At 33.2% G+C, this 16,194-nt stretch overlaps 1 protein-coding gene across 5 annotated transcripts in view; it reads left to right on the forward strand.

Annotated features, from left to right (window-relative positions):
- The window catches only part of LOC106466559 (zinc finger MIZ domain-containing protein 1-like), a 149,854-nt gene that overhangs the window by 121,595 nt on the left and 12,065 nt on the right, over positions 1-16,194 (forward strand). For all 5 annotated transcript variants that reach the window (XM_022394590.1, XM_013926851.2, XM_022394591.1 and 2 more), the window contains 8 exons: positions 7,367-7,663; positions 8,284-8,515; positions 8,921-9,397; positions 10,105-10,359; positions 11,756-11,903; positions 12,545-12,891; positions 13,210-13,470; positions 15,786-15,853. In XM_022394590.1, the coding sequence (XP_022250298.1) occupies positions 7,367-7,663; positions 8,284-8,515; positions 8,921-9,397; positions 10,105-10,359; positions 11,756-11,903; positions 12,545-12,891; positions 13,210-13,470; positions 15,786-15,853 (2,085 nt within the window). The remainder of the gene's footprint in view (positions 1-7,366; positions 7,664-8,283; positions 8,516-8,920; positions 9,398-10,104; positions 10,360-11,755; positions 11,904-12,544; positions 12,892-13,209; positions 13,471-15,785; positions 15,854-16,194) is intronic.

Genomic DNA, 16,194 nt, shown 5'->3' on the forward strand with positions numbered 1-16,194 from the left:
TGTTGGATTTTTGAAAACTCAGAGACATGACGAAGTAACATACAAGCCCAGGATATAAGGAAGTTGCCCGTGAGAGGACCAGAAGCTTGCAGGCCTGACCCCATTTGTACGTACTTAAATTATAACTCGGGTTATAAATATAGCCCCATCTATTGCGAAGTAAACTAGTTAATTATGCCAGTAATTAGACTAGATCAAGGATTCTCACACTGTGGTACGCGTACCACTGTTGGTACGTGTAGTTAATATCGGTGGTACACGACACAATTAACATAAAAAATTATAAAATTTGTAATAAGCCCTATCTGAGCCTTCTATGTACATATACATATTGCTACCCTCGCATAAAGTTTCACCCTCTACTTGCATAGATTCGCCATTATTTTCTTCCCTTAAAATTGACAAAAATGGTACCACATATTTTTCAATCGTGCCAGAAAAAAAAACAATCGCAACCTTCGCATTAATGGGTAAGTGTTAAAAATATAAATTTTTGTTACTAGGTTTTATCTTTTTTTAGATTAGGCCTGGGTTTGTAATTTAAAAAAAATAAAAAAATAACAAAAAGTGGTTCGCGAGCCTGAAACGTTTGAGAACCACTGGACTAGACGATATACTGCCGTACAGTGGTTGAAGTAAATCTTAAATTAACGAACAACTGGTCGTGATTTTGTTTCAAGAGTATTTTAGGCAGTTGTAGGTATAGTATAGTTTGGGCTTTAATGGACTGCTCCAGCCTGTTTCTAGTCGAGTGAGACGATGTTTCAGCTTCTACACTCAGGTCGAAAATTTGTTTCTTAAACAAAACTCCAAAGAAGTTTAACGTTTAAAAATATTACATTTATTTGAAACATTTAGATGGTTAAGAAAATATTGTTAGTATTTTTTATGAGGGTAAACATTGTTTGTTTTCTCGGTGTTAGCGATGAAAATGTGCGCGAGTATACTTGAACACAGAATTATGAAACCCTAATTATCAACTTTTAAAATACGCTTATTTAAAAAAAATATTGCGAAACAGGTAGATAGTTCTCTGGAGTATCTTGTAGCTCAAGTGCAAAAATAAAATTTTCCTATAGAGGGCGCTGTTATTAAGTCATAGCTTTAGGTGGAAGGCATTTTCCAGACTTTCTTGGCAGTCAGAACTATAGATGACTGATTAATAAATACTACTTGCTATCTTAAATACTTAATAAATACGTGCCATTGTTTATAACCCATGGACTTTAGAATTTTAAGGCTCTTTAATCTTGCGGGTTACTGTGAAACTACAATACAAAAAAAAAAATGTAGGTTCTTGTGAAACTAAGCACATAGAGTAAACGTAGAAAAACTCGTCAAAATTTGCATATGAATTATGCATATAGGTGATCACTCATTATTAAGACTTGTATACTAATTATATTAACATGGCCTTCATGCTTAACACGCTTATTTCAGTACTTGCTGTCAGGTGTTTTTGAGGAATGTGCAGTTTCTTTGTAAAAGTTTGTACACGACAGTTACTTGTAACAAGTGAACGAAGCATTTCAACAGGCTTTAGACCTCTAACAACAGGGTACATTTTATTTTGTATTTTGTCACTACCTATATACGTTAAAAAATCAGGACAGAAACCCCTACTTAAGGCGATTCAAGCGTAACGTAGCACTGAAGCATAACCTACCCATTCCCACTTTTCACCATGAATCATTTCAATTTAGAGGTTTAGTTGACTAATAAAAGAGAGCTCACAAGCACGTGGCAGGTAAAATAGACAACACACAACTTACCATAACGTAAATTAAACGTTTGTGTGTGTCGTATTTTGCAACAAAGTGGTTTGCTGGTTTGATATTTATTATATTACTATTAGATAATAGTGCTTACTGGGGGGTTCTAATGATTTGACAAGCTACGAGGTACTGAAAGTTACCTCAAATACTGTACAGTGTATTTAGCTAGTTAAATAGACGAACTTTTACTTCTTGGAAGAATGCCATGATTTTCAGTTACAGCATGCGATGTCGTTTCAGAGGTTTATTGGACTGAGTTCAAGTGAACAAAGATAGCAGATTCTGTGTTTTTAGCATATTAACGTAAAAGCGTTCAAAATGTCAGCAGTTAACACATGCCACTACAGTGCGATTTCTATCTAATTCTGGTAGAAACCTTTCAGTGAACAAAACTTTATTATTAGATTTTACATGTACATTCTGTAATATTCGATTTCTGTTAAACGTACACCCTTGGATACTGTTAATGAAAGATTATTACGATGTTACTATGCTCGGTATTTATACTTTAAAAACGATGGGTTTTCAAATAAGCGAGCCAAAATCCAAGTAAGAGCTGTCACGGATCTTCATTCCACTTTAAAAGATGAGAACTTTGACGTCATGAATCTAGTTTCGTAGTTTAGGTCACTCACCTTCCATCTCGAGCGATTTCAGAGATCGTGAGTTCACTGCCTCGAAGAAAGCCGTGACCAGTGGCCGCCGATAGCCATCACTACCGGAACTTAAGTCTAGTCGGTGGGTGACCTTCTTTGAGGGCCCTGAAGCTCGTGTTATTCCCACCCACCGGTATCCGCGCGTTGAGAAACTCGTGTCCAGTAATTCGTTAATCAATCTCGCTGTCGTTTGTTTCTTTGATCGGGTATTTCGTGATCTTCTCTTTTAAATCCGGCATGAGAATTATGCCTTCAAGTCAGAAATAAAATATTTCCTTCACTTATCCATAGGCATGTTTATTTTTAATGAAGCGTTATCGTTTGGAAAGTCGACTAACAACGTCAAACGGATTGTACCACGGTTGTAACACATTACATAAACACGGAATTTACCCAAATATTTATCCCATTTTGCAATATTGACGCTTGTAGGCTGTGGGAAAATTTTAGCATCGGGCTTCTTACAGTGCACCCAGTTTGGTGATCAATACTTTGGTTATTTAGTGTATGAAGCGTCGAGTAATAAGCGAACATGACCAGGTGCACATATTGCACGACGTGGGAGACGACGTAGAACGCTTCGTTGCAATATTGACGTTCAGACCAGCAGTTCAAATCAGTACCATTGTTTTGTGCTCTGAAAATCCAGCAGGTTGAATGTGACCGATGTTTTACAAACGCGCATGAATTTGCCAAAACACGGTATAAATACATATTGTGTGTGTATAATTGATCTTTTGGTCGTTCTTAAAAGTTAAACTTATAAACATGAACGAAAGTTTCCAATACTTCGAACTGAGAAATTCTATCGTGACAGTTTTCTTCTGATACAATGTCTATAATAATAATATATAGCAAATAATAATTTAATCTTCCAATGAAACAAGAGGGAATCATCAATAGCCGCGGCACTTGAAATTCTTATAGGCAGGATTAGATTAATCCATGAGACCTTTTTTTTTCATTTTTATTATCTATATGTTTGTGCGCCAGCAATACCAAGCATGGGGCGCGGGTATACCCAATTCAATTTTATTACTCATCTTGAACTCTTCCCAGTCTACCCTCAAATTGAAATTCCTTTAGGCAGGATTAGAGTAAGTTAATGTATAAGACTTTGGGAGTGGTCAAATACATCAATCGAAAGGGTTTGACATCCTGGGTCCAAAACTGTAATTAGATCTCAAACCGATCAAGAGATGACGGAGCTATGAGTTGAAAGTTGAAAACAACAGTCGTTGTATGAGCAGCTATGCCGCGGCTAAAGATGTTAAAACACACGCCTGTAACAAAAACTTTTTTTTGTTATTACTTACAACGTTTCGGGTAAAAGGCCTTCATTAGACAGTATAAACTGTGTTACATGGCATAGACAAAATCGTTGAAGGTTTTTGTTACAGACGTGTGTTTAACATTTTTCGTTGTTTTTTCACGTCTTGCGGTCTTTTATACTGTGTATGTAATCTTCCAAAACTTACACTTAAGGGAGATTACTTGCGTTTCAAATGTATATCAATTCAGTTAAAGTATTTTTGAAGTTCTGTGCAGGGGAGAAGAGAAAAAAAAAGAAAGAGAGGACCAATTCAGATAAATTATTGTTAATTATCCTAATGTGTTAAGACGTACAGTGATTTTATGGCAAGATTTATTACACTGTTTTGTATAACTTCCAGTAAACCTGTGGTGGAAGTTAAAGGAGTAAATTCAAAAAGCACAGATTGGTTCGTTAGATGCAATTCTTCTTTTTTATTGAAACATCACTTATCTGTTTCTGCAGAATTGTAAAAAATGTTTATTATTGGACCTTCATGTTAAATTGACATTTTGCCATGGAATGCATAATTTGAAAATTTTATTGATAGATTTACAAAGGCTTGTGTAAAACGTTTTTTACCGTACACATAATAATATCTAGTTCTTTGTACTAATGCCTGTTATCACAGCCATGCTCTACTATGAAGTATAATATTGTGGGTGTGTCTTACTTATAAAAGTACCTTCCGCGCCTCTAGTACTGTATTTTAAACCATTACGTTCGTTACAGGCGAGTTCACTTTCCGAAAATAAGTTAATGTGCGTGTATTTGGACATGTTTGCGTGTTTTGCGAAAAGGTAGTTCTGTAACCTTGAGTAATTTATGTATTTAATATTTTGCAATATGATAGGGCTGCTAAGATAAACGCATTTGCAAAATTTAGGTAACATTTGATAAAGTTTCAAGTTTTACAGAACTCCAATCGTTTTCTTAATGCTGACATTAAAACTGGTCATATTGTAGAGATTCATTTAAAATAATATGTAGCCTGATAGTGATTCTCATTTTGTCTTAGAACACGGCTTTTTCTGGTGTTGTCTTTATAGATTTCTTTTCTGTTTTTTAATGAAATATAATTCAATTAATAAACAGGCGTAATTGTTACTGTTAATCACATGTTGTTTCACATTAAAAACGAAACATTGTAACATTAATGTAAGTATTTTCTTTTACTCGTGAACTAGAAGTCTAGCTTGCCGGTTCGACAGTTCTTGTGAATGGTAGCTGAGTTAATTCGAATAAAATCAAATAAATAATGTATTGTTAATTCTTCTTTATCAATCTGGTTTGTAAGTGACTTGAATAAAATTGCTAATAATGAAAACTCACTTGCTTAATCTGATTTACACCCTATAAAATTGATGATTTAAATAGAGCCTAAACTACTCAAGTGCCTGTCCTACCCCCGCGGGCCTGTTTAGCCTTGGTATTGAGGGAAAGACCTCGACTGTACTAGATATTACGCAGGTAGTGTGGTTGATAGAAACACATTTTCCGTTGCTTTCACTCATGGGTTCTTAGAATGGAAGTCATTCTTCCTCGTGGGGATCAACCCAATCACACAATATTAATACTCAAATAATTTTCATAAACCGGGTTTACAATCTATCATGATCGTTTTTCTAAGTTACACATCTTTTATTCCATTAGAAATGCTCAACGTGCTACATTATTATGATATATCACACACTCGTTTTGTTTTTCGTAAACAACCGTGTTTCTCAAAAACAACAATACGAAAAATTATTTTATATTGCAAAGAAAAACTGAAACAATTTTGTTATTTTATTTGGAACAAAAAATTTCCCATCTTTTAGTATCACGCCAAATGGCAACAAAGCCTAACTTTTTTGTAATGTATGAGTAGTGGTATTCCAATGCTAAACAACGAAAACGTTGGTTCGTCCTGTGACAGCTGGACAAATAGGTTGTTGTTTATTATTTCACCAGCTGTTTCTGTGTTATTTTAAACACCTGAGTAAAATATTTTGGGATGCCTGTATACTCTTGGGAGTAGTGTTCTGGTATATGTATTAAAACTACGACAGATGATTTAGTTTTTTACTTACTCAGTGATATATATAGTTTGTGAAGCATTTTGAGTTCAGAGTTACTCTGCCATAACAGTGGATTAACAAACGAATGATAACCATTTGAATTATTATTCCTTGCAAAATTTTGTCGTTAGAATTTTTTTATGTAACCAAATAAGCCTAGGTGTATAAGTGTGTTTGAAGAAATCAAAATTGAAAAAAGACGATTTAATGACACCATAGCATCAACCCAAGTTGTGTGTTACCAAAGCGTTAATATTTCGCAAATAAAACTCGGGTTTGCAGGTTTTATTTCACCAGAATTCACGTATTATGTTTTGGTATCAAGTAGTGTGGTGTCTTATTTCGAGTACCCGCTGTTTCATACACACACACAAATAGTAACAATCCAATAAACGAGTAGTTACTGAGTTTTTGCTTCACCATAACTAGAAAAAATAGTTGAGTTTAAAACATTTAGAAAGTTTATTGTAAAGGTAGCTCTTGAAATGTAGTGTAATGTTTTGAATATAACAAGTTCACTTATAAATCTAATACACAGCAAATAGCTAGGCTTAAATACAGACTGACTATATAAATAAAAATCGCCCAGAACAAATTTCAAAGTTGCTAATTGTATTACAAGTGAAATTACTAATGTTAAACTGTTTGTGCCAAAGTTTTTTGTTTTTTTAAATAAACTATCATAAAGTCAACGTGCACTACAAAGAACAACTGTCAAAATACATAGAGCTCAACGTACCTGACATTTTTATTTTTTTCATGGATAAACTGAAGTATTTAAATTGTGTTTATTACATATAATGTTAAAAATATATAGTTGGGCCCTCTATTGAACGTTATTGGAAGTGTTGTTCTGAAGTTCTTTAGTGCCATCTGTTGGATTACATAAGCAACTCAATGCTACAGTACAGCAGTACCACCATTTATCGGACCATTATGAGTGACAGAATACTATAGAATTGAAGAATGGCTCCTACAAAATCCATCTATAAAGTTTTAATTGCTATTAGTTTGATATTGATATATTGAATTTCATTTTTAACATTAATATTGTGATTTTACTGTATATATATATATTTATTCTTATTGTGTCTTTGATTTTAAATACTCAATTAAATATGCTTAAGATTAAAAAAGATTAGTTATGGTTACTAAGAAGCAAATGTTCACTGGATGAAATTTACATATCTCAAGATCCAATGAGTATTACACTTTTTATTTGCAATCCACACTTAACACAATGTAACCTAGATTTTAGAAAAAAGTTCTGCTGTCTAAGAAATAGGATTTAATTTTGTTGCCTTGTACAAAGACTAAAAAACTATGTGTGGTGATGTACAATTTATTATCACCTTACCTTAAGTAATTAAAACCATAAATGTCAAACTGAATGTAACATTCATGATTGCAACATTTTGTGTTCTGATAATTTACCATCACAGTATGGTCTGTTTGCTGGAAATTTTTGTATGTTAGGTCTATACAAACAGGGGCTCAAAAAGTTATATAAAAATTAAGTTACACTAAACTTCTCTAATTTCTCTACATTCTTCATTATTTCAGTGACTCAACTATGACAGCTATGGGATGGCAGCAAACACCACCTACTGGCCATGGTCCACCTCCTCCCCATGGTGCACATGCCACCCAGCAACAGCTATCAGTGGTCACTACTGTTTGGGGAGTATCACCTAGTACACAGAGTGGTCCACTAGTTCATAACTCTTATAGTGGAACAAACACATCAGTGGCACATGGACCTTATTCTCAGAACACTCATGGCTACCCTGGAGGGATGCCTTCTAAACCATATCCTCCCCAGGGTATGCCCCCTAGACAGACAACACCAACATACAATGGGTTAGTATATAAAAACCAACAACTGTCTTCAACAAAAAATTTTAAAATCTTATTCACTCTGTTTATTCCTCCAGTTTTGCTCATCTTTATTGTAAGTTCAATAAACTGACAACTAGATGGATGCATCAGAAAGCATTTAAAAATATTTTGTAATTTTTCTGTTATCTTGATATTTTGTTATTCTAGACTTAATCATAGAGATTAGTAGATTCCAACTTCATTGAGAATGGAACATTTATTCATGATTGAGAGAGAGAAAGACATTAGAAAGGTAAATAGGTTTCAGTGAATTACAAACTAAGAGTTAGACCATTACAGAAGAGTCCAAAAGTTAATGTGTTGAAGCCTGTAGCAAGAATAAATCAATTAGCTTATTGATACTATCATATTAATTAGTATAAAAGTATATAGTCAGAAGTTGAAAACTGCAGAATTAAGATTTCTTATAAAGTATGTGTCTATGAAATTGTATATTTTCAAATGATCTCGTATCATATACCTATGACTGTAACTATTAAACAAAAATAATTTGATGTTATTTCAAAATATATTTTATTAATCATACTTTAAAAATATAAATGAAAATGAAAATTAACGAATCTTTCAAAATGTCATTGTAGTTATGGGCATACACCAACATCCATGGGCACAGCAGTTGGACCAAACATACCTACTGGTTGCCCAGGCTCTGGTGGAGACTACCAAGGGTCCTCTGCAGCTCTCAGTGCTGCTGCTCTTGTAGCAAGAGCAGCAGCTGCTGCCACAGCAACGGCAACAGCTACTGCCAGTGTGGTAGCTTTCCAGGATCAACAACAACAAGAGACAGCAATGGGAAACCAATATCATAACCATGTAAGTATTAATTTAGCTTTTATGATAGTAATGAGAGTTGCATGTTTTATTTTATATCTGTTTTTACCTTCCAATCTATATAAATTTCATTAGAACAGAACCTATTAAAATAAAAGAATCATAAACAATTAGGCAAATATTCTCCTATGCTACAAGTTATTTGAAACTTGCGAATTCTTTTGTAGAGTGTGAGAGTATTTTCTAATCCTCACAGAATTTTTCTCCTTATAAAACTAATGCTAATTTCTGTGAAGTTAGTATTTTGTCATTTAAAAAAAAAGTGAGAGGAATTTAAAGTTTATGAATAACATTTCTGGTTTGGGTAAGAAGTTCATCCTTTTATTACTTTATTGTGCATGCTAGTGTAGCTGTAGTGTACTCTACATGTTTTCTCTTCTTTCATAGATGCAAGGCATGCAAAACCAACAGTATCAACAAGGCTATGGCCCACCTGGTCCACAGCGATTGCCCTCAGGGCCAACCATGGGAAGTCACATGAACAACCATATGAGCAATACAATGGGAGGGTCAATACCATCAATGGCTAATTCCATGTCCAGTCCCATGATCCCCATGAACACTTCCGTTATGAGCACACCTAATAGCATAAATCCTCAGATGGCTATGAATGGGCCTATGGGAATGAACAAGGGTGGGATGCAAGGAGTACAAAATATGGGAGGGCCTGGACAACCTATGTACCCAATGCCTTCTTCTGGAATGGGGCCCCAGACAAGGGCTCGCTCAGCTCCCTATCCAAATCCTTCTCAATATATGGCTCAGAAACGACAAGTCCAGTACAACAATGCCATGGCTCACCAGTACAACCCAGGTATACAGCAGTATGGACCTGGCTCTCAACAGACATACAGTTCGGCACAGGTGAGTGTGACAACTATAATATTTTAAGTGGATGACATTTGTTTCAGGTAGCAAAGACTCAGCTGAATCACTAAGTAAAATATTATTATACACCATAAATAAAAATATAATGCATTTGTTACAAAATAAAAATAGTTTCTTGTAGATTTACATTGGTTGTTTATAGCTTTAGATCTTAATTTGTAGAATACTGCTTAACAGGATTGTGACAATTGTTGGAGCTTCTGCTTAGTTATAACTTTTTTTCTTGCACTTCCGAAAGGTATAGTGACAGGAAACAGACTGAAGAATGTAATATTTTACATATTTTATAAAAATTGTTTTATGTGCTGCAAAGTTACAAATCTGCTTGAAATTTATTTCTCAACAAATGCAAGACTTACAAATGCTGAACTTTTTTCCATTAGCAGATATTCAAGAGAAGGTTTATCAATAGTGGTTTAAAAAGAGAAAATTAGATTTAATTAAAATTTTTAAATAAAATAGTTTGATGCAGCTAGTTTCATATCCAATATTACTTAACTTTAATTCAGAAAATGAAACTTTTTTTTTCTCAGTTTTTGGTGTTGGTTTTGCAACTTATTTTCCCTTCACTCACTGTTGCATATTGTGAACATTTATGCTTGTGAGATCAAAACTGAAAGACTATCCATTATTAATGTAGCTTTTATTATCTAATATATATTTTATTATAACTGATCTTTCAGTTTCCTGGTGGTCAGGGAGTACAGTACCCTAAACAACCACCCCAGTTTCCTCCATCCATACAACAACAGCCCCTGCCATCAAGTGGCTACCCTCCTCAGCAACAGATGCGACCCTCCATAAGACCTCAAGCATCTCCATATGCACCTCAACAGGAACAGTATTACCCACAGAATCACATGAATGGGGTTCCTCAGCAGACTCAATATGAACAACAATATAATGGGAATCAGTACATGACACCTCAGAACTTTCAGGTGAAACACAAATCTGAAGAAAACTTTAAGATTGTAAGGGTGAAAACCAGGTTTTTCAAAGAAAGGTTTTAAAATGTACTTATATAGCTGTGTCTATGAAGAAGCTTGAGTTCAATGAGCATTAAGAAGTACCTTACATACAATATAAAATATAGATGAAAAGTATGTTTAGCAGACAGTTAGTCTAATAAGGATGACAAGTCTTGTAAGCAGTATATTTCTATATGAAATCATAAGCTCACATCTGAATTCAAATGATGAAGGTATGGCCTTAATATGTTCATAAGTAGTCTCTTTTGTACATAGTCTTTGTTCATTATTGGTTTATAGAGTTCATATCTTTAAATATTTTGGATGGATGATTACTTCAGACTCGCTTAAAGAGATGCTTCACTACTTTTGGCTTCTTTATCATTTTGATATTTACTTTATGTTTAACAAGATTCTAGAACAACCTTGTATCAGTATCTTTTCTCTATGTAATACTGGTGTTAAAAGTTTTAGAATTAAAATAAACTTTTAAAAGTTTATATATATATTTCATATTTCTAATTAATATTATGAACTAAAGTATGGGAAAGTAGAATGAATGTATTCTTTACTTGCAGTTGTAAGACTAACACTGCTATGCTTATTGTCGAGAAAATCTTGACATTGAAACACGTGTTCACCATTTATAAAGATAGCAAAACTAACATCAACATATTTGTGATACATCAACATATTTGCGATACATCAACAGTTGTGATACACTAAATACTTGCAATATAACAACATACTTATGATATATCAACATACTTGTGATACATCAAAAGGTTGAAAGATGATGAGCTTTCTTGCAGCCATTGTTTGTCATGGATGCAGAAAAAAAAATCAGAAACAGAAGAAGGCAGTCTTGGCCCTAAACCTATTTCATGTAATTTTATTATAGAGAAAGCTGTTGAACTGTAAATATGATTCCTTAATAGTGTTTTTCATGAGTTTTAAAAAACCTTCAAGATATGCTATTTTTCAAATACATTCTTTTTTAAATTCATGAGTTTTTGATGATTATGATATACATTCAAGTTCTTCTTACATATTCATTGAGGTTAATGACAAACACAGTCACCAAAAATACAAGGTATAATATAATCATCATTAAATTGAGGCCACAATTCTACCAAGTTAATTGAAGTGCAAGTTTAGCAATGTAACTACATTAGGCTGCAACTTTATATTGAATTTTTTGTAGCTGTTTAGTATTCTATTTTAATATTTCTTCTTTTACTATAAAAGTGTTTCATTTTCATTGTATTAATGATTTTATTTTGGCACTTCATATTATGCATCAGTAAAAACAAATATCCCTTATGATTTTGGTTTTTAACACATCATTTGGATTTTTATTTTTCAGAGAAATATGAGCTATCAGCATTCACCAATTCCTGGTAATCCCACACCACCATTAACTCCAGCATCTAGTATGCCCCCCTACATATCACCAAATTCAGGTGATATAAAACCCTCTTATCCTGACATGAAGCCACCAATGCCTCCAACAAGTAGGTATAACTTGTGCTCTTACAAGTCAAACTGTTGGTAAAGTGTCACTGTTTGTGTGTCTGTTTGTTTTTTATGTGTAAAACCACATGCTGCTGCTAGTCATATGTAAGTACAGTGCTCAGCATTGATTGTTTGAAAATTTCTTTGGTCATTGCTTAAAGAACTAAGTTTAAAGCCAACAAATTTAGCAAATGGGTTGTCTTTGAGATAATTCTAGAAATAAGATATTTTTATGGTTGACCATTAAATGGGGTATAACATTCTGCTAATTAAAACTAATTTATACCTTTTAAAACTACCACCAGATCATTAAAGCAAATTATTCCTGAAAGAAAAAAGGTCAGAGTTACAGATTTTGTTGTTCATGTGTCATTAAGTAATGGGCATAAACAATTGATGTTAACTTTTTGATGCACTGTATGTTAAGCTGACATCTCAACTATATTTCAACATGATCATATAAAAGTAGGGTGAATTTTTAATTCTTAACTTCTTTGAATTAAAATTTATAAAACAAACAAATATCGAAACATATCCACACCAATTATCATATGTGAAAGTTGATATTTGGAGATCTGAATTCCTCAAATAGAAAGTTATAATTTTGAAACCCTGACTTCAGATTTTCTTTTTACCACAGAAGATGATGAGTTGAGGTTAACATTTCCTGTCAGGGATGGGATCATCCTGCCTCCCTTTAGGCTAGAGCACAACCTAGCTGTTAGTAACCATTTCTTCCAACTGAAACCATCAGTCTACCAAACACTAATGTGGAGGTCTGACCTGGAGCTGCAGTTGAAGTGTTTTCATCATGAAGACCGACAAATGAACACCAACTGGCCAGCATCAGTGCAAGTGTCTGTGAATGCAACTCCAGTACCTATTGATAGGGGAGTTAACAAGACTTCTCATAAACCTTTGTATCTGAAAGAAGTGTGTCAGCCAGGCCGCAATACAATACAGATTACTGTGACAGCCTGTTGTTGTGTGAGTAGTAGATTTACCCAGCAACTCTTTTTGTGTTTGTAAATTTTTATTGTTTCTTTTATTCAAAACAAGTTTCTATGCATTATTCTTTGCAAAACGTATGTCATACAAAGTTTAGCCTGATTGGCCATATTGTAAATTATTGTTTTTGTAGGCTGAAGTTTTTTGTAACTTTTAAGTGTAAACAATATCACAAAAATATAGTGTTAAGTATGACTTTTTAGACATGATGTTAACTATCACGATGTTAAATATTAAACTGTGCTGCATATTTTGTAGAGGTGCTAAAGATATTGTTTTGCTCCTTTTTTTTTTTAGTCTCATTTATTTTTGTTACACCTTGTCCATCGACCAACTGTGCGATCAGTACTCCAAGGACTTTTACGAAACAGGCTTCTTCCTGCAGAACATTGTATTTCCAAAATCAAAAGGAATTTTAATAGTGTAGCTGCAACAAACAGTGCAATGAATGGTGAAGATGGTGTAGAACAGACAGCGATGAAAGTATCACTGAAGTGTCCTATTACGTTTAAAAGGGTAACGTTGCCTGCTAGAGGACAAGACTGCAAACACATACAGGTAGGAACTCAAATTAAGATTTATGACATTGTTTTTAGTTATTTCACTTTTTTGAAAGATATTGTCACATGTACCATAAAAAATGTTGATGAGCTATATCTTATTTGCATAAGATTATTTATTTTTTACTTTAATTCACTTCTGTTTTTGTCTTTATATAATAGTGTAAAACATTATTTTAACATTGTTGATATACAATGTTTATATGATTGGGGTTGTTATAATATTCAGAAGTTTCTCGTGTGATGTCATAACTTGCAAAGGAGAGTGTTTTAGCTTTTTTGGCAGAAATATTTTATACACACACACAACTGGAAGAAATGTTACTTTTTTTGTAGAATACTTAAAACGATAATTGTTGCTTGCAAATATATGATTATTTTGGTATACAAATGTGTATTATTATTACTTCCTGGAGAATTGAATTTTTTTCTTTTAAAATCCTGCAACAACAATGAAAAACATTAAAAATCTGGAATATATTTTTTTGGATGTTTGTAGTTTTTAATTACACTCTTAAATGTATGTTGAGAAAAAATTCTAAAACAGAGAATTGCCAGTTTATTAGAATTATGTTTGAGATTATAAGAATTAGTGTAGTATTAGGAACAATAAGAAGCATTTTAAATAGTTGCAATGTGGCAGATGCTAGAAATGTTACACAGAAAATAAAATTAACATGGGCAGCAAAGGAAAAACAAACAAACACAAGTGAACAAATAAAATATTTATTAATACAATGAATAGTATCTTAGGGCTTTTCATATTACTGGCAAGCTTCAGTAATAATAATCTATGTGAGACAAAGACAGAAATCAGAATATTTGTGATACCACAGTTTCTCTACCATTTCTCAAAATCAGTAGGACTTCTCACTCCAGGAGGGCATAGCATGGAAGCAAGACTATTAAAACAATTATAAGTTAGAGCAATTGTTGTAATGTGTAACCTCTGTCTAAGTTAGAGGATTAGTGCAAATTTATGACCTTCTCACATTTGATGTACAAACATGCCATTAATTACATGTGAAACATCTACCTGAAAATAGATTAAAACTTACTGGAATACTTTTAAATAAAGATATATTCTCCCTAGTTGTGGAAGGGTAAAATTTGGTCATCTTTCAAATCATCACATTTACTGCTAATATTTTGGATATATACCAAGGTTTATAACACAAATAATGCTTAATTTAGTTAATCAAATCTAACTTTAACAGTAACTTATAAGCAACAAAGAATGTTCTCAAGGGTAGTGATACCGAAAATGGAAACACTGACATTAGTAAAGAAACTTTAGCACTCACCACTCTTTCCTGAAATTGATCTTTTCCTCAACCAGAGCACTAAGTTGTAAAAGGAATTACATGTCTGAGCATCAGCTGAATTAATCACAGAACCATTGCAGTTTAACACTAACCCAGTAAAGTATCGAATGTGTCAGCATTGACTATTTTGTAAACTGAAGCACGGCAAGTCTGACTATGATGGTGTGTGTGTGTCTATATATATATATATATATATATATACATACATACATACATACATAGATAAAAGGAAACTCGATGGATTGAAAGTTCTGCAGACTTCTGCCTTTCCTTACATTTTACCCATTCATAGTTTAGGGTTCACATGCCATACTATGATCATTCAATTAAGTTTATACTTTATGTAATAATTGAAAAGATGCAATAAAAGTTTAAAATTATTTGTGAATTTCTGTAGCAGTTCTCTGCTGTATATGGTCTTTTGTTTACTGCAAACAATTTTGTGAAAAAAACTGTATGTTTAGAATTACAGGATTCCACTAGGATTATATTGTTCAAGAGATTATGGATAGTAACTGGCCAACTTATTTCAAATAAAATGTTAAAATTACACAGTAGTAGTAGTTTTGAATAAAGTTGTTTACGAAGGCTACTTTTGTAAGAAAATGTTGAGCTTTGATGTCAGTTAGTTGTTTTTTTTTAGTGCAAAGCTACACAATGGGCTACCTGCTGTCTGTCCACTGCTGTGAATTGAACCCGGATTTTAGAGCCTTACCGCTGACCCACTCGATGACTTAGGGGTCAGAGACGTCTATAGTCTACTGTTCTATTTAGTAGTCTTATGCATTGTTTGACATTATATTATTGATTATTTTGTATATGCTTTTACGATAGTGTAGTAGAGTATACAACTTTTCAACAACAGATATGTAAAGTTTCACATTGTTTTACTTTACATATATATATATTATCATGATAGTAAACTGTTATTTTATGATAGCTGTGCACCATTTTCACATTATTTAACACTATATTGAATATCTTACAGTGTTTTGACCTCGAATCCTACCTCCAGATGAACTGTGAAAGAGGAGCATGGAGATGTCCAGTTTGCAAGTTAGTATATTGATATTTGAGTCAAGGAATTTTTTTCAGACACATTGAAGTTTCTTAAAATAGTTATAAAGTGGTTTTATTAAAGCCAAATATTTAGCTCAAAATCAATCTTTTATAATGATCTTTAAAAAACTGTAAGGTTATTAGCTAATCAAAAACACCTTAGATGGGAAACAAAAGGTGCTGCCAAAAAGGATAGAACATGCGACTTAAAGGAATGAAATTAAAATTGACAGCCAAACTGATAACTACACTTATAGCATTGATAAGAATTTTACAGCAAATATTCATTCGTTAGTTAGCTAGGCCACATTTTGTGTTCAACTTGGGGCACGATGGTG

This window comes from Limulus polyphemus, unplaced genomic scaffold (assembly GCF_000517525.1).
Source record: "Limulus polyphemus unplaced genomic scaffold, Limulus_polyphemus-2.1.2 Scaffold2301, whole genome shotgun sequence".
Lineage (NCBI taxonomy): Eukaryota > Metazoa > Arthropoda > Merostomata > Xiphosura > Limulidae > Limulus > Limulus polyphemus.